Below are 20,319 nucleotides of genomic sequence, written 5' to 3'. Positions count from 1 at the left end.
CTGCAGTTTGGTTATAGTTACGCTCATGTTGCGTTGAGTTCAGTCAATCTGTGACTGTTGTTGGTCATGCCGTTGCATGCGTTGTTACTGAATGCCATGTTGTACGGCGTGTTAGTGGTGTGAGCTGGTATGTATCTCACCTTAGTTTAAAATAATTAAAAAATCCTTTTCCACGAAATGTCCGTCTCCCTGGGCACAGTTCCTATAACTGGGGTCTGGAGGAGGGGCATAGAGGGAGGAGCCAGTTCACACCCATTCAAAGTCTTATAGTGTGCCCATGTCTCCTGCGGATCCCGTCTATACCCCATGGTTCTTGAAGCATCCCCAGCATCCTCTACAGACTAAGAGAAAAGGATTTACCGGTAGGTATTAAAATGCTATTTTTTTCCTTAGTTATTCATTGACGTAAAACTGATCCATGTAATTTCAGAATATACAAGATAATGACAGCTATTATAGGGCCACACCACTAGCAGACAAACAAAAGACAGATATGATGCAGAGGACATGTAAAAAGACATGGGTGGTCATTCCGAGTTGATCGCTAGCTGCATTTGTTCGCAGCGCAGCGATCAGGCTAAAAATCGGCAGTTCTGTGCATGCATATGCGGCGCAATGCGCATGTGCGACGTACGGCCACAACGAACGATGTCGTTTTACACAGGGTCTAGCGATGCATTTCAGTCGCACTGCTTGCCGCAGAGTGATTGGCATGAAGTGGGCGTTTCTGGGTGGCAACTGACCGTTTTCAGGGAGTGTGCGGAAAAACGCAGGCGTGCCAGGAAAAACGCAGGCGTGCTGGGTGAACGCTGGGCGGGTTTGTGACGTCAAATCTGGAACTGAATAGTCTGAAGTGATCGCAAGCGCTGAGTAGGTTTTGAGCTACTCTGAAACGACACCAAAAAAAATTGTAGCCGATCTGCGATACAACCATTCGCACTTCTGCTTAGCTAAAATACACTCCCAGTGGGCGGCGGCATAGCGTTTGCACGGCTGCTAAAAACTGCTAGCGAGCTATCAACTCGGAACGACCCCCTTGGTACTGTGCACCAGCGAGCTAGTCAGATTATCAGCATGGCCAAAAATAAGGACAAACAATTTAGACAGCCATCAAAAGATATAGTAATGGAATTGGGAACGGGGGGCAGGAAGAGGTAGGAATGGACATTAGAAACCTGACATTGAAAAGTTGCAACATCAACAATAGTTCCAACGTCAAATCATGTGATGTGATGACTACTATCAATGATTTTAGTGTGCACATGTGCAGAAGCATAGGGACCATCCCTAGGTCTAGGTTGGGTCAGCAAATGTAAGTTGCAGAGTGTAGAGAACACCCAGTAGAAATGAATAGTATGAACAAAATTTAAGTGAGGGGTGTGAGATGTGGCAACGGCAACTCGCAGCCATCCCTACTAAATGGATTGACCTTTATGTCTGATGATTTTTCTACCAGTAATGGTGCTTCTTCATCTCTAGGGACACTGGGTCATCCTGCAACTACTGGGTATAGAGGAGAGCTGTAATATGCAACAGGATACTGCTTATTATGCTGCCTCTCTGTTAGTACCCATGAGCTATGTGTGTAATGATAATGATTTTGTGTAGTCAGGTAGACCCAAATAATTGTCCCGTGTGCTGATTAGTTGAAAAGATTCAGGGAATGTTTCAGAGGTGGACGCCATTTGCAAACGCAGCAGCGATGCAAAAAAAATATGCTAATGTCGCAGGAGGTGTCTGAAGAAAAAAGATGCCTTCTGCCGCATCAAATATCCGAGATCTGCAACTGAAGACGCAACATTGGATCACCATCACGACCATTGATTGTGAGGGTCACAGTCAAGTCCATCTGAGTAATTCTAAGCTTACTCGGAATGGGCTACGGAACTCCTCTGCCAGGACCAGAAAATCGTGTACAACTCTGAATCAGGCCCTCCGTTACCTCCATTACAAGGAATTTGTGTGAGTTTATGTGACATTGACAGCACTGAACAATTAGCAAGCCATTTTCTGCAATAAATGGGCCAGTATTTAGGTGCTTTGTTGTCTGTGAGGGATTCTATTGTATACTGGACACTCTGGAGTCTAAAAGGTGGACTTTAGGGATATGCAATGACTAATGTATTCAATGCAACTTGTCTTTGGCACTTTATAATGATTGCCCCAATTTAAATTGTCTACATATTGTATTAGTGTTGAGTCTGTTAGGCATACAGTAGTTCAGGAGTTGGCTAAAGATTCCCCAAGTAGCCTTCTGGAAAATGTGTCAGCTCAATCACTTTAATTCTTCCTTTGGCAAGTGGTTAACTGTTCTAAAAACACAATATAGTCAACACTCAAAAAAAAACAACACGTCTCTAATACCCAATAATATAGAACACACATTTTCTGTTGATTATTTGATTTATTTTTAATAAATGAATGCTTATATTGTTATATCAACCAATTCTTATTCGTGCTCAGTTAATTGTAAGATTCACCATCAAAACTACTTTCTTGCTGTAGTTTTTATGTGTACTTGAAAGGGCTGTTGTTCCATTTAAGTGATAGTGTTCTCTTATAATATTGTTTGGTTATTCTCTCAAAGCACCTAGTGTTCTTTATTATTATTAAAACTATTGGAGACTCTGGGGCAGATTTATTAAGCTCGGTGAAGTGATGAAGTGGAAGGTGATAACGCACCAGCCAGTCAGCTCCTAACTGTCATTTTTCAAACCCAGCCTGTGACATGGTAGTTAGGATCTGATTGGCTGGTCCTTTATCACCTTCCACTTTATCACTTCACCGAGCTTAATAAATCTGCCCTTCTATTACTGTCAAATTGCACTTGGCAGAAAAGGGAAGAGTGGCAGACAAGATACAAGGTGTGATAAAGTAGGATCAAGTAGAATTTATCAACTGAGAAAAATGGAGATGCAAACAATGGAGGCATGAAGCTAACGTGGAAACAGGGAAGGTCAATGGATCAACCACACAATTAACAAAACAGCTACTTTGTGAAAAATAGTTAAGGACAAGGCAGGTATAAGGGGGTAGTCAATGCTTGTCGGATCTTTTCTGACGGAAAGGAACCGACAATGCAGTATTCAATGAGCAGTCAAATCCAACAGGATTTGGCCGTTCCCGACAATGCCAATCCAACTTTTTTTAAAGTCAGATTGACTTTGTCAGAAACGGGGCTAAAACCTGTTGGATTTGGCTGTGTTTCCAACAAAACATGTGGATTCGTGGCTATTCCGCCGATCCACGTGTTTTCCGACTTGTCGGCAAGGATTGAATAGGTCGGAACAGTTTCCAACTTAAAAAAGTTGGAAACTGCTGTCTTTCTGACAAGACGGCAGTTCCGACTGCAATTGAATACCCCCCATGGTGTATATTTGCTGAGTGTAAGGGATGAGCAATTAAGGGATGTTGGCTTTTCAAAGTGCCCAGGTCTGTCTTCCAGGTACCACAGCCATGCCACAAAATAGTGGGAGCATCCCTTTCAGTAACAGTGGGGGAATTCAATTAAACGTGCTATTTAATAGCGGTGAGAATGAATGGACAGAACTATTTAATTAGCTACACTGTAATCTCTCGACTAGAGGATTTGTGCTCGCACCCTACTGAGGTGGAAGCAGAAATCCAATTAAAACTAGTACGCTATGTGAATTGCAGGCTTACCACCAATACTGACAGCATCGTGTCTGGCAGTTAAGTCGGAGAATGCAGCTTACCACAACTAAACAGAGTTCTTTAGACGCGGCAGCCTGTATTTCCTGACTTACGTGCCGGGCACAATTAGGCTAATTGAATAGCTTTGGGCGCTTATTCCCAGTGCTATTCTTTATCGCATTTAAATGACTTCCCCACAGTGTTAACCATGTGTAATTTGTAATGAAAAAAAAATTGGCAAAATATGTTTTTCAGCCCTGCCTTGGATATTATGTATTGGACTATAAGTGTCTATTAGTAAGAGAACCACTTACACCAGTGGCTAAAACTATACATACTTATCCTAGTTTAAACAGACAATAACTTCATACAACATGCAATTGAAATTATTTTTCAACTAATCCATATCAATGTATGATAGATTCTTCATTTATTGAAATTAGCAGTCCTGTTGAGCCCATAACATATAGCAATGTACCAGCAAATTAATCTTAAATTACCCATAGTAATTGAGGTGCAGTACCTTTAGGCTGGTATCCTATTTACTGCTACTAATAGGTTTGCAGGGGGCTACCCAATTATCAATTATCAGGGATTATGCTGAGGCACCTGAAGCATAATCTGCAATAAACAGACCCAGGTGCTACGATAACACGTGGGATCAGGAGCGTATCTAGGTGTTATCACATGATCACCGTTCCTTTTTTGGCCGATAAAAACGGCCTATTATTGAATAACGCGATGATGACCAGCAGACCATTTTTAATCGCACTTAATAAAATACCCCCCTGAGTTTATTGACTTTAGCTGTGCTATTATCTGAGAGACTTTTACTCATTAAGTTTACCATACCTCCCAACATGACCCTCTCCAGGAGGGACACAATGCTCTGCTTCTGGACTTTCCTCTTACTGTATGATTGCTGGCACCTGTGCTGAACAGGCTAATGGATTAGAAAGGTGTTTCACCACAGGTGATGGTAATCAAAAATTAAGAGAAAAGTCCAGAAGCAGAGCATTCTGTCCCTCCTGGAGAGGGTCATGTTGGGAGGTGTGAGTTTACTCTGCAGTGTATTATATCACCAGCCTAGCAATCACTGGTAAAGAAAGCGTGCTTAGAATTGTTCTTTTATACTCTTTTGTTAAGATTTTAACACAGACAACTTTATATGTAAATCTGATCTGGAGAAAACTCTGAACAAAGTAACACGAGAAGAACTGGAGGAGGAAGAGGTGACACTGGTATGTGAGAAGGTTATTGAAGAGGCAGACATGGACGGTGATGGAAAACTGGCATTCGCAGACTTTGAGAATATGATATCCAAAGCTCCAGATTTTCTGAGGTAATTGCATTACTGATTAAAAGAAAAACTACTGATGGAGCCTCGCTCATCTATATCATCTATGGCGTTTGTCCCGATCACGGAGTCGCAGTGTTTCTGGTCGCAAGGTAGCATGTTTTGTCGTAGGGTGGCACATAAACCTTAGAGAGGCGTATGGTGTTACCAGTGAGTGTAATACCAGATATCATCCACCAGATGTTGCTTTTGAAAATCACCATTGTGCATGCGTGAGGTTAGCATAGCTGCCCAGCAAATGACGGGTCACTCACACTAGGCATCTCTCGATCTCTTGGTGCATGCTTTACAAATGAATGTGGCTTCTGGGTGTGCCATCATTTGCCGGGGGGCAGCTCTGCTAATGTCGGGCGTCTTTTCATACTGTTAATGCATCTTACAGATGTGTCCTCTTACATCCTTGCTGCAGTCACGCTAAACAGCCTTTGAAGTCACACCATGCTGCAGTGAGACTCTGTAGCGCTATTCGTGGTTTTCTGTGCCTTTTTCCCGCAAAAATACGTCTTAGATGCAAAATCATGTAATAGGATGCACAAACAGCTTTTGCTGATTAAAATGATATGCAGCATGCCTATATTCTGTGTGTGACTGCGACTGTATTATCATACAGAATGCTCTGCTGGAAAACACTGTAACCGAGTCCCATCGCCGGCATGGTGTGACTTCAAGGGCTGTGTAGCGTGACTGCAGAAAGGATGTAAGAGGACACATCTGTAGATTGGCTCAGCGTCTCCAATGCACACAAAGAAAAGTACAGTTCTGAGTTCTACACAGCTGTATAAAAGAAAAAAAAATCACTTCAATCAGCTATAGAATTGGGACACACAGCACTATAACAAATAAAAATACAATGAGCAGCATCACTATGTCACTGCAGGTGTCAGTCATCTGTCTCCATATCTCTCTTGGCATAGTGGTATCACCGATGCTTGCCATGCCTGTGAGCTAGGGTTCGATTCCTGCAAAGAACACACTTGTATTGTATATCTGTGTAAAGATTAGCATCCACAGTTTTTTTCTAATTTTGCCAAAACAAGTCCTGTCATACTTTGTATACAGTCTCAGACATGCACACAGATATACAGTCAAAATTATAAAAAAAACGTAGGTGCTACTTAGTACACAAATATACAATTGTGACTTTTCAAATTACGAGAGTCTTATCTTTGAGACTGAGTTTACTGTACTTCTTCCTGGGCCTCCCCATTGCTTTATTAGGCAGCCTCCCCCACCTCCAATCCCACCCCTGTGAGACTTGTGATTTCACAGACTGTGTGTACTGCTTTGTAAATGAAAAATACAACACGGCCGATACACTACTGTATGTAAATGAATGGCTCCTGTTGGCTTTGATTGGTGGAAGGAAACACCGAAGGCACGTTCCTTTGTAAGGCATATTAGCATTGTGCATGCACCGAGACATTGAGATGAGTGGCATGAGTGAGCCGTCAGTTGCCAGGCAGCACTGCTAACGTTGGGCATCTTTTTTTGCCATAAATGTATCTTATATGCATCGCTATGTGAATAGGATGCACACGCAGCTTCTGTTGATTAAAATGATATACAGCATGCCTATATTCACAGTCACACACATAATATAGGTATGCTGCATATCATTTTAATCAGCAGAAGCTGCTTGTGCGTCATATTACATTACTTTGCGTCTAAGATGCATTTTCGCGGAAAGGAACTGCAAACAAAGACAATCAGTGCTACTGAGTCCCGCCGCCGTATGGGCTGTTTAGAATGAGGGCTGTTTAGAGTGACTGCAGCAAGGATGTAAGAGGACACGTCTGTAGATTGGCTCAGCATCTCCAATACACACAAATAAAAGCACATTTCAAAGTTCTACCCAGCTTGGCATAGTGGTATCACCAATGTTTGCCATGCCTGTGAGCTAGGGTTTGATTCCCGCAAATGACATACTTTTGTTTATCTGTATATCTTGATGATACTGAGCAATGGTTCATTGCTTTAACACATAAGTTAGTGCCTGTATACACTATTTTTATTCATTAATTTATTGATTTATTGTTTTGGTCCTCACAGAGGATAAATATTTTCTACAGCGTCCTTTTATTTACAGTACTCTATACACTTCAAGTGCCTGATTGACTCTCCCCGTGTTACTGTTGGTCTGTGTGTATAACAGTACAGTTGTCACTGGCCATTTGCCAGAGCTTGCTAAGAGTACACTATTACAGTACAATTACTGTACTATACTATACTGTGTATCCATCGGTATCCGTTCAGATGGTCGACCATGTTATGGTCGACAGTCATTAGGTCGACCACTATTGGTCGACATTGACATGGTCGACATGGACACATGGTCGACACATGAAAATGGTCGACACATGAAAAAGTCGACATGAATTTTTCAAAAAAAATTTCTTTTGTGAAACTTTTCCATACTTTACGATCCACGTGGACTACGATTGGAACGGTAATCTGTGCCGAGCGCAGCGGTAGCGGAGCGAGGCACCTTGCCCGAAGCATGGCGAGCGAAGCAAAAAACGACATCAAAAAAAGTAAAAAAACTCAGGTCGACCTTTTCATGTGTCGACCTTTCATGTGTCGACCATTCATACCGGAACCGTATCCATCCACCGCTATTCGCTCTATAGTACTGGTTTAGTGGTGCATTAGCCACCCAGTGGTGAATACTTGTATTGCATGCTGTGTATGTTGTTGCACCTCAATGAGCATCCCCACACAACAACTCAACAACCTGAGCTATAGCTAAGGTGCGACAAATACTCAATTTAGGCGGAGAAACTGCAACAATCAGGAAGGCTCCATCTGCAAAAGTATGCTACATACATTCCAGCTTAAGTCATATAATCATTTTGTTTTTTATAACATTTTCTAAGAACCGTAAATTCAATCTGCCATTGTCACGTTAGTCTCCTTTTAAAGTGGCTACAGTTTTGCGATGCACTTCTTCTCGTGCTGGAATCGGTTTAATGCTGCATATACACTTACCAAACGTCCACCCAATGTGTCGTCCCTGACATCACAACTGAGCGGGCATTTAAATGTTCCCGCCCAGTTGAGATGTCCATCACCGGCGGTCCCTGCAGCATGTGGGCTGATCACCCGTAAACTCTGCCAAACAGCTGATGCGAAATGTCTGTGAACTATGTACACACCCACCGATGGGCTCACAATATATCGGACGTTCGATTAAGCGGCTGATATATTGTGAGCCCATTGGCTATATGTATATATATATATATATATATATATATATATATATTATAGACAAGACAGCACTCCTTGTTATAATAAATACAGGTGCAGTGCCAGGTTCCTATGACAAATAAACACCGTCACCTTAAGGAAAATAAGCAAGGAACCAGCACTCACGTTTATGCAGCTTTTAGTTTGAAAAACTCACATGGAGTCCATAAAAAGTTCAGGGATCAGCGGCAACAGCCAACAACCATTTAAAGTCAAGTGAGTCCTGCCACCCTACCTGTGACTGTGTCTCCCTACAGGTTGGCAGCCTATCTGTCCAAATCATAACACCTGTGGAAGCCTCTCTTTTAAAGACATGGAGGGATTGCCTGTCAGTCTGGGAAGGGGAGGAGGAATCTGGGGTATTTTAAGACAGCTGCATGCCATTTGTCAGTATGACTGTTGATAGATAGTCGCTGGCGACTTGTGAGTAGGGAGACGGCAAGTTTTCTCAATATCAGTCCCACAACGGTCAACAAGATGTCTATATATATATATATATATATATGAGGATGGTTTTAAATATGATTTTATGTGGGGGGGGGGGGTTTAAAACAATGGTATATCAAAATGAAAGAAGGGTATTAGTTGTATTTGGGGGAACTCGGGTATAAAAGGTCTCATAGTAGGCCGAATACTATATAGGAATATAATATAATAGGGACCAAAAAACTATATTATAAGAAAAGGGAAATGGATCCCATACAGAGTTGTATAATCTAGTTTAGGCGCTACCAAAAACAAACATTACCTGTATATGTGTTGCCAGAATGATGTGTTGCCAGCCAATCAACTGCTTATGGGATCCTTCATCCGCAAGCGCATACACAATTGCCGATGCAGGGTGGCGACGGAGGATGCCATCCTGTATGGTTAGCAACGTATTCTAGTTGACCCTGCAGCAGGGCTAACTAGAAGACATTGCCAATGACCGCGGGAGTGCGCAGATCGGGCACACACACTGATCCAGTGCTGATTTGGGCAGAAACAACATATTGGCCTGAGAGCGTTCCAGTGTGTACCCAACGAGTGCTTGCTAAAACAGCCTTTTATTAATATACCATGATATAGATTTTAATCCTGGGGTGTCTACCTAGACCATATCACACATGAGGTGCTGAGATACACTTGGAAAGCATTTTAATTTGTTGGCAAGTAAACTACTATTTTGTATTTTGATTGGGCTTGTGTCTTGCTTTACCGATTTATTTCACTTCTATTTTTTTCAGTACCTTCCATATAAGAATATGAAGATGTGTTCAATGTTTTCACTGGTTCAGAACTACTGGATCTCAGGCATCCACAGGACCCAACCTGCAAAAAAAACCTGGCCACCTTTATACAGGAAGCCTAATTTACAAAAGGAAATTCAGTATTCTCTAGTATTCATAGATGAATCTGACTGCATTTTTTTAAAATACTAAAACTTTTCTTATAGTTAAAGCAAAAAAAAATAAGAGGAATTTTGTATAGACTACCACTCCTGAAGAGGAATAAAGATGAATATGCGGGGCCTTATGTGAGAAAATATGGATCTTCAATATAATGCTAAACCATTTGGCTGTTTAACACAATTTTTTTTAAGTGTATTAATCACAATACATTATCACTCCAGCTGTAAACGCCTAGTATCACTATCATGGAATATAAATTATATATTATATTTTTAAAGGGCTTATATCTGCTTGAGAAAAGGACATAAGTGATTGAGGTGCCATTCTGGACTGTCAGCATGCGTTATTCAAGATGACTCAGGAACAAGTGGATAAGATCACACTTTTACACTATGTGCCAGGGCTAAGTAATGAAAACAAAAATATAAATAAATATAAGCTTTTTGCCTTTGAGACCTGGGTATATATGGTGTTGTAAGCCAGTGTGAATAGCTGAAGACATCATTTGAGACTTATAAACATCAGTTATCCTACTTCCAACAGAGGGCACTGAGTTAATGGTTATTTTAGCAGGTGGTCTCTTTACCTTGAATAGACTTCAGCTTTGCAGTGTGGTGATTGTCAAGGGACATGACTTGGTATCGTGGAAGACAGGACGATCTCAAGGGCTAGCTTGGAAGCACGAACACTCATTCTAATCCATGGACTAAAGGCCGCACAAGCAGAGGCCTCAACCAGAACAAATCAGTGAACTTCTAAAGGGCATTGCTTATAAGGGAGATGTTCTGAAATATTAATGCCTCTCCCATAACTAACATGGTGCCTTTCATAGTCATTGTGAGTTTCTGTACATGTCATTGGATAAATCTGTCATTTTTTCTGTAAGTGATCACAATTAATCACTTACACATGGGTAATATGTCTGTAAGTAAAAGGAATATGTTGCACAGCTCTCGTTTTTTGTTTCCTAGAGATTGCTACTTAAAATTTACTTTTGAGTCCTGGGAAAGATATCTTCTTTATTGATTGTTTATTTGAATGATTCCAAAACTCATTAGCAGCTATCAAAATAAATCATGCCAAGAAACAAAAATAGTAAATGAAAACAGAAAATGTACATATGACATGGAAGACGTTGATGGTGTTAGAGAGAGGGTAGAGAGTACCCTGCTTGTGAATAATTATAGTCAAGAGAGGAATGGCTGTGCTGAGACTGTAGGAACTATTGGGACTAGGAGTGCTCATTAGGACTGTAACTGCCAGTATGAGTCTGGTATATTTTGTTGAAAATGTTGAATGATTAGAATGTCAACAAAATGTCCTGGTGGCTCTAGTGGTGACTTACCTGATCCGGCGGCTCCAGTGTTGTCTTCCGAGTCTGCTATGACATCAGGGTGTATCCTGGGGATCCTGCAATGCTTCCAGCTGTAATTATGATTAACCCTAACCCTTAACCCTAACCTTCCCCCTAGTGCCTAACCCTAATCTTTCACGTATCGTAGGTTTTATTGAAGGTGTTGATTTAGAGAGAAAAAGAGTCTGATGAGGTGGTATTAGACAGTTTCATGACTGAGCAGAAGCATGGAAGAAACCTTGGAGGCAGGAGTAAGAAGTGGTCATCAGAGAAGAGATGAGGCAAAGTTCTGTGGCACATGGGCTGGAATGGAAAGTATCTTGTGACAATGTCAGAAATGTCTGAACAGGTGAAGGTGTTGGTGAGTAGTTTGAGTTGGATGATGGAGGTTATGGAGAGCCAGTGTAGGGATTTGCAGGATGGGGCAGCAGATGTGGAGAGGAAGATCAGTGTCACTATGAGATTAAGGACAGATTGTAGTATAGATAGGTGGGTGCGGGGAAGGCTAGACGTAGCAGTGTGTTAACAGGGCATCCATACATTTGCTAAATTTGGTGAGGGTGTGCAGAGGGAATTGCAGGCTATGCTGAGTGTGGCCCAAAACTAGAGCATTGAAGGACTTCAACAGATATAGGAAGTGGAGACACGAAAGAATGGTGGGAAAAACAGAGTAGTTCATGCCTAGGTAGTAAAGGGTATGCAGGAGAAGAGTGTGTCCAACTTTATTAAAAGAAGCAGAGAGCTAAAAGAAGATGAGTAGGGAGAAGTGGCTCTAGACCTTATCCATGAATTGATCATTTATCACTTTAAGAATAGTAAATCAATTTAGTGTAGAGGGCAGAAACTCAATCACACAGGGTTGAGGAGGAAGTGGAGAGAAAATAGGATAGGTGGTTTGGATTCCTTCCGAACATATTTATATTATGCAGCAGGACGCTTATTGGGCCTACTGGGGCGTGGCCTTGTGTCCACTAGATCACAAACCTGGTATGATGTTATACAGGTGTGTCTGCATGTCACTCCCTCATTCAAGCAACTGACACATGGCCGTGCCCCTCTCTAGGGAGGCCATCCCGGGCCATTTTTTCAATCACGGGTATCGGGATTGAAAAATGGACATTCCCGGGATACCCATGGTTGGCTTTACCCTATGTATCCACCCCCCTCGCCCCACCCCACACACATAACTAACTAACCATACAACGAGGGTAGGCAGGTAGGGAACATCCATCTCTCTCGGCGGCGGGTGAACTGTAACGCTGCGCTGGGGAGCTGGGAGGAGGCAGCCAGCCAGCCAGCGTCTGAGCGTCCTGAGGATGCTCAACGCTGATCCCTCAGTCCCCGGGATTGGAGCTTCCAATCCCGGGATTGAATCCCAGCCATTTTTGGCCCTAAATACCGGGATCACACCGATCCTGATCCCAGGATTGGCCTCCCTACCCCTCTCTGAAATGGGCTACACTGCATTATCAGAAATGTACAGTATATAGCAAAACATTTTCTACTGTAATTTTGTTTGGTGTAATCGCTAAATTACCCAATTTACCCAGCTAAATTGGTTTTAATATCAGCCTCAGATCCGGATACAAATAAGCCTCTTAGGTTTTTTGGTTGTAATATTAATGTGGAAATAAGTAGTACTGTTTTTATTTTCTAATGCTGCAGCATGTATTGTATATGATGAAATTCTTTTTATTTGTGCTTATTTAGAGTACTATTTTTTATGAATAAAAAAGATTGAATATAAAACCGGTTGTGAAATTATATAACAGTATAGAAATTAGGGTGGAAGCAGCGCTCTTGGTATACTCCCGAGATTGTATCCCGGGGGCTATGTTTATATATCTCAGTATAAAAGAAGGATTATACCCGGGTTGAATGCCGGGTCAGGCGCAGTGTGAATGGGAGCCGCATCGATGCGACACGGTTCCCATTCACAGCATACTGAGAGGCGGCGCAGGAGATGAGCTCATCTCCCAGCGCCGCCCCTGCTGCTGCTGCGCCCACCGCTGCTATGGCAACCGACCCGGTATATTGCCGGGTCGGAAAGCCATCAAAGTAGACCAAATGCCGGATCCCACCCGGTAAGGACACGTTTCTCTTACCGGGTGGGATCCGGCATTTGCGATCTGAAAGTGGTATAAGAAACGTTTGGCCAAGGGGTTCTGTGAAAAAAAAATCTGCTACACTAGGTTGCCGTGATTCAAAAAAGTTAGGGAACTACTCTGTTAGTGGTTGATATTGCTGCCTCCACTAGGGCGATGATATTGCACACATAGAAGCAGCAGCTACTGATCCGAGCTGCATTATTGGATGCAGTATCAGATAATCTCTAACATCATCGGCCAACTGCATGATGCATTTGCTACACAGAGGCCAGGAAATGTCTGTCCTCTGACGGAGATCGTGGCCTCTTCCTTCCCGTAATGCCGGCAGCATGCCTCTGTTTTAAGAGACTGATGCCGTCGTTGCCCACTCTCCGCCCCAAATGGCATCAGACAGTCAGTCACTGACAGCTTGATGCCATACTGAGCCCATCAAAGCAGAACCATACTGCGCATGCATAGTATGGGTCCGGAGCATGTGCAAAGTACCAAACATTGTGCCTCAGATCCTTCGGGTCCAAAAATGGAGAGATTGAATTCCCACCACCTCTGGAGAGTAACCCGCACCAAGATAAATTAGATAGATTAGTCCCCATCAGGGGTTAAAGTGAGGGGGAACGAGGTGGAACTGAGTTCCACCACCTGGAATTGTAGGTGGAACTAGTTCCACCTCCTCGACGGCCTTGCACAGTAATTCCATATCGTTTTATAAGCAGTACCACTATGTATCATGAAGTGAATAAAGGGTACTACTGAGCGACGTAATGTGAATAAGGGGCATTGCTGTGTGTCGTAACGTGAATAAGAGGCACTACTATGTGGTGTAATATGAATCAGGGCACTACATGCGGTGTAATGGGAATAAGACTGTGGTATACTGTGTGGTGTAATTAGATTTGTGGGTACTATTGTGTGACCACTGTCCCTATATAAAGTATAAGAGGTAATACACAAATTTATAGTTTGCAGGGGGATGCTAAATACCCTGGCTCCGCCTAATGGGAAGTGTGGGGGGCGAGGTGACGGGGTAAATGAGTTCCAGCACCTCTCCAGGACCACTTTAAGCCCTGGTCCCTATATGACAAAAATGTAAAATGTATCTATACTTCTAGATGTATGTGGGCATTTAAGCCTCCATTGGACAATATTAATACAGTGGAGCTTCAATAAACCCGTAATAAAACATTACATATATTATAAGTTGGGTTGTGTGCACCCTAGTCATAACTGGTTTCCTTTTCTTGTCCCCTCACTATGGGGATTTGACAATATATTCACAGTAATGTGCTGCATAATATGACGGCACTATATAAATAAATGGTAATAACATAAATGCTATTGATGTTAAATAACTTTTATAGCCATTTACTTCTATGCTTGCAAGAAAAATGGATCCATGTTTTGGATGAAGAATTTTGGTACAACTTGTACACATTTTATCTCCCTGAAAAAGTGAGTATACTCTTATGCTTACAAATACAGACGTCATCTATCTAATGACAGTTTTTACCCTATTCATTAGCTACAGACCTTAAGACGTTATTACCTTTTCTCTGACGTCCTAGTGGATGCTGGGAACTCCGTAAGGACCATGGGGAATAGCGGCTCCGCAGGAGACTGGGCACAAAAGTAAAAGCTTTAGGACTACCTGGTGTGCACTGGCTCCTCCCCCTATGACCCTCCTCCAAGCCTCAGTTAGATTTTTGTGCCCGAACGAGAAGGGTGCACACTAGGGGCTCTCCTGAGCTTCTTAGTGAAAAGTTTAGTTTTAGGTTTTTTATTTTCAGTGAGACCTGCTGGCAACAGGCTCACTGCATCGAGGGACTAAGGGGAGAAGAAGCGAACTCACCTGCGTGCAGAGTGGATTGGGCTTCTTAGGCTACTGGACACCATTAGCTCCAGAGGGACCGAACACAGGCCCAGCCTCGGAGCTCGGTCCCGGAGCCGCGCCGCCGGCCCCCTTACAGAGCCAGAAGCAAGAAAAGGTCCGGAAAAATCGGCGGCAGAAGACATCAGTCTTCAACAAGGTAGCGCACAGCACTGCAGCTGTGCGCCATTGTTACTCAGCACACTTCACACTCCGGTCACTGAGGGTGCAGGGCGCTGGGGGGGGCGCCCTGAGCAGCAATGTAAAACACCTTGGCTGGCATAAATACACCACATATAACCCCCAGGGCTATATGGGTGTATTTTAACCCCTGCCAGAATTACCAAAAAAGCGGGAGAAAAGGCAGCCGAGAAGGGGGCGGAGCCTATCTCCTCAGCACACGGGCGCCATTTTCCATCACAACTCCCTGACTCTCCCCTGCAGTCCTGCACTACAGAAAAGGGTAAAAAAGAGAGGGGGGGGGCACTTATTTGGCGCAGTTTTATATTAACAGCAGCTATAAAGGAAAAACACACTTGATAGTGGTATTCCTGTATATATATAGCGCTCTGGTGTGTGCTGGCATACTCTCCCTCTGTCTCCCCAAAGGGCTAGTGGGGTCCTGTCCTCTATCAGAGCATTCCTTGTGTGTGTGCGGTGTGTCGGTACGATTGTGTCGACATGTTTGAGGAGGAAAATGAGATGGAAGCAGAGCAATTGCCTATTATACAGTTGTCACCCCCTAGGGAGTCGACACCTGAGTGGATGAGCTTGTGGAAGGAACTGCGTGACAGTGTCAGCTCCTTAAGACAGACAGTTGACGACATGAGACAGCCGGCTAATCAGCTTGTGCCTGTCCAGGGGTCTCAAACGCCATCAGGGGCTTTAAAACGCCCGTTACCTCAGATGGCAGACACAGACACGGATACTGACTCCAGTGTCGATGATGAGGAGACAAACGTGACTTCCACTAGGGCCACACGTTACATGATTGAAGCAATGAAAAATGTATTGCATATATCTGATAATACAAGTACCACTAAGAAGGGTATTATGTTTGGTGAGAAAAAACTGCCTGTAGTTTTTCCTGTTTCCGAGGAATTAAATGAAGTGTGTGATGAGGCGTGGGTTTCCCCCGATAAAAAACTGATAATTCCTAAAAGGTTATTGGCATCGTACCCTTTCCCGCCAGAGGATAGGGCACGTTGGGAAACACCCCCTAGGGTGGATAAAGCGCTCACACGCTTGTCAAAACAGGTAGCACTACCCTCTCCTGATACGGCCGCCCTAAAGGAACCTGCCGATAGAAAGCTGGAGAATATTCTAAAATGTATATACTCTCACACGGGTGTTATACTGCGACCAGCAATAGCCTCAGCCTGGATGTGCAGTGCGGGCCTGGCGTGGTCGGATTCCCTGACTGAAAATATTGATTCCCTGGATAGGGACAGTATATTATTGACTATAGAGCATTTGAAGGATGCATTTCTATATATGCGTGATGCACAGAGGGATATTTGCCGACTGGCATCAAGAGTTAGCGCGCTGTCCATTTCTGCAAGAAGAGGTTTATGGACGCGGCAGTGGTCAGGTGATGCGGATTCTAAAAGGCACATGGAAGTATTGCCTTATAAGGGGGAGGAGTTATTTGGAATAGGTCTATCTGACCTGGTAGCCACGGCAACTGCTGGAAAATCCACATTTTTACCCCAGGTAGCTTCTCAACCTAAGAAGACGCCATATTATCAGGCGCAGTCCTTTCGGCCCCATAAGGGCAAGCGGGCAAAAGGCGCCTCATTTCTGCCCCGTGGCAGAGGGAGAGGAAAAAGGCTGCAACAAACAGCCAGTTCCCAGGAACAAAAGCCCTCTCCCGCCTCCGCAAAGTCCTCAGCATGACGCTGGGGCTTTACAAGCGGACTCAGGCACGGTGGGGGCCCGTCTCAAGAAGTTCAGTGCGCAGTGGGCCCACTCGCAAGTGGACCCCTGGATCCTTCAGGTGGTATCTCAGGGGTACAAATTGGAATTCGAGACGTCTCCCCCTCGCCGTTTTCTAAAGTCTGCTTTACCGACGTCTCCCTCAGACAGGGAGGCAGTATTGGAAGCCATTCACAAGCTGTATTCCCAGCAGGTGATAATCAAGGTACCCCTCCTACAACAGGGAAAGGGGTACTATTCCACACTATTTGTGGTACCGAAGCCGGACGGCTCGGTGAGACCAATTTTAAACCTGAAATCCTTGAACACTTACATACAAAGGTTCAAATTCAAGATGGAGTCACTCAGAGCAGTGATTGCAAACCTGGAAGAAGGGGACTATATGGTGTCTCTGGACATCAAAGATGCTTACCTACATGTCCCAATTTACCCTTCTCACCAAGGGTACCTCAGGTTTGTGGTACAGAACTGTCACTATCAGTTTCAGACGCTGCCGTTTGGATTGTCCACGGCACCCCGGGTCTTTACCAAGGTAATGGCCGAAATGATGATACTCCTTCGAAGGAAGGGAGTTTTAGTTATCCCTTACTTGGACGATCTCCTGATAAGGGCAAGATCCAGGGAACAGTTGGAAGTCGGGGTAGCACTATCTCAGATAGTGCTGCGCCAGCACGGTTGGATTCTCAATATTCCAATATCGCAGCTGATCCCGACGACACGACTTCTATTCCTAGGGATGATCCTGGACACAGTCCAGAAAAAGGTGTTTCTCCCGGAGGAGAAAGCCAGGGAGTTATCCGAACTAGTCAGAAAGCTCCTAAAACCAGGCCAAGTCTCAGTGCATCAATGCACAAGGGTTCTGGGAAAAATGGTGGCTTCTTACGAAGCAATCCCATTCGGCAGATTCCACGCAAGAACCTTCCAGTGGGATCTGCTAGACAAATGGTCCGGGTCGCATCTTCAGATGCATCAGTGGATAATCTTGTCTCCAAGGACAAGAGTGTCTCTCCTGTGGTGGTTGCAGAGTGCTCATCTTCTAGAGGGCCGCAGATTCGGCATTCAGGACTGGGTCCTGGTAACCACGGATGCCAGCCTGAGAGGCTGGGGAGCAGTCACACAGGGAAAAAATTTCCAGGGCTTGTGGTCAAGCCTGGAGACTTCACTTCACATAAATATCCTGGAGCTAAGAGCCATCTACAATGCTCTGAGCCTAGCAAGACCTCTGCTTCAAGGTCAGCCGGTGCTGATCCAGTCGGACAACATCACGGCAGTCGCCCACGTAAACAGACAGGGCGGCACAAGAAGCAGGAGGGCAATGACAGAAGTTGCAAGGATTCTTCGCTGGGCAGAAAATCATGTGATAGCACTGTCAGCAGTGTTCATTCCGGGAGTGGACAACTGGGAAGCAGACTTCCTCAGCAGACACGACCTCCACCCGGGGGAGTGGGGACTTCACCCAGAAGTCTTCCACATGATTGTGAACCGTTGGGAAAAACCAAAGATGGACATGATGGCGTCCCGCCTCAACAAAAAACTAGACAGGTATTGCGCCAGGTCAAGGGACCCTCAGGCAATAGCTGTGGACGCTCTGGTAACACCATGGGTGTACCAGTCAGTGTATGTGTTCCCTCCTCTGCCTCTCATACCCAAGGTACTGAGGATCATAAGAATGAGAGGAGTAAGGACTATACTCGTGGCTCCGGATTGGCCAAGAAGGACTTGGTACCCGGAACTTCAAGAGATGCTCACAGAGGACCCGTGGCCTCTACCTCTAAGAAAGGACCTGCTCCAGCAGGGACCCTGTCTGTTCCAAGACTTACCGCGGCTGCGTTTGACGGCATGGCGGTTGAACGCCGGATCCTGAAGGAAAAAGGCATTCCGGATGAAGTCATCCCTACCCTGATCAAAGCCAGGAAGGATGTAACCGTACAACATTATCACCGTATTTGGCGTAAATATGTTGCGTGGTGCGAGGCCATGAAGGCCCCTACAGAGGAATTTCAACTGGGTCGTTTCCTGCATTTCCTGCAAACAGGACTGTCTATGGGCCTAAAATTGAGGTCCATTAAGGTTCAAATTTCGGCCCTGTCGATTTTCTTCCAAAAAGAACTGGCTTCAGTTCCTGAAGTACAGACGTTTGTCAAGGGGGTACTGCATATACAACCTCCTTTTGTGCCTCCAGTGGCACCTTGGGATCTCAATGTAGTTTTGGGATTCCTAAAATCACATTGGTTTGAACCACTTTCCACTGTGGACTTAAAATATCTCACATGGAAGGTGGTAATGCTGTTAGCCCTGGCTTCAGCCAGGCGTGTCTCAGAATTGGCGGCTTTATCCTATAAAAGCCCTTACCTAATTTTTCATTCGGACAGGGCAGAATTGAGGACTCGTCCTCAATTTCTCCCTAAGGTGGTTTCAGCATTTCACTTGAACCAGCCTATTGTGGTGCCTGCGGCTACTAGGGACTTGGAGGACTCCAAGTTGCTGGACGTAGTCAGGGCCCTGAAAATATATGTTTCCAGGACGGCTGGAGTCAGAAAATCTGACTCGCTGTTTATCCTGTATGCACCCAACAAGCTGGGTGCTCCTGCTTCTAAGCAGACTATTGCTCGTTGGATTTGTAGTACAATTCAGCTTGCACATTCTGTGGCAGGCCTGCCACAGCCAAAATCTGTAAAAGCCCATTCCACAAGGAAAGTGGGCTTATCTTGGGCGGCTGCCCGAGGGGTCTCGGCTTTACAACTTTGCCGAGCAGCTACTTGGTCAGGGGCAAACACGTTTGCTAAATTCTATAAATTTGATACCCTGGCTGAGGAGGACCTGGAGTTCTCTCATTTGGTGCTGCAGAGTCATCCGCACTCTCCCGCCCGTTTGGGAGCTTTGGTATAATCCCCATGGTCCTTACGGAGTTCCCAGCATCCACTAGGACGTCAGAGAAAATAAGAATTTACTTACCGATAATTCTATTTCTCGTAGTCCGTAGTGGATGCTGGGCGCCCATCCCAAGTGCGGATTGTCTGCAATACTTGTACATAGTTATTGTTACAAAAATCGGGTTGTTATTGTTGTGAGCCATCTTTTCAGAGGCTCCTCTGTTATCATGCTGTTAACTGGGTTCAGATCACAGGTTGTACGGTGTGATTGGTGTGGCTGGTATGAGTCTTACCCGGGATTCAATATCCTTCCTTATTGTGTACGCTCGTCCGGGCACAGTATCCTAACTGAGGCTTGGAGGAGGGTCATAGGGGGAGGAGCCAGTGCACACCAGGTAGTCCTAAAGCTTTTACTTTTGTGCCCAGTCTCCTGCGGAGCCGCTATTCCCCATGGTCCTTACGGAGTTCCCAGCATCCACTACGGACTACGAGAAATAGAATTATCGGTAAGTAAATTCTTATTTTATATACACAGGTGCA

At 44.4% G+C, this 20,319-nt stretch overlaps 1 protein-coding gene across 2 annotated transcripts in view; it reads left to right on the top strand.

The window, feature by feature from the left end:
* Positions 1 to 12,748, top strand: part of CIB2 (calcium and integrin binding family member 2) — a 184,591-nt gene extending 171,843 nt beyond the window's left edge. For both annotated transcript variants that reach the window (XM_063926554.1, XM_063926555.1), the window contains 2 exons: positions 4,801 to 4,996; positions 9,481 to 12,748. In XM_063926554.1, the coding sequence (XP_063782624.1) occupies positions 4,801 to 4,996; positions 9,481 to 9,502 (218 nt within the window). In that variant the 3' untranslated portion in view covers positions 9,503 to 12,748. The remainder of the gene's footprint in view (positions 1 to 4,800; positions 4,997 to 9,480) is intronic.
* Positions 12,749 to 20,319: the final 7,571 nt, after the last annotated feature.

Source organism: Pseudophryne corroboree, chromosome 6, assembly GCF_028390025.1.
Source record: "Pseudophryne corroboree isolate aPseCor3 chromosome 6, aPseCor3.hap2, whole genome shotgun sequence".
Classification (NCBI taxonomy): domain Eukaryota; kingdom Metazoa; phylum Chordata; class Amphibia; order Anura; family Myobatrachidae; genus Pseudophryne; species Pseudophryne corroboree.
This window is presented reverse-complemented; position numbering and strand designations above follow the sequence as displayed.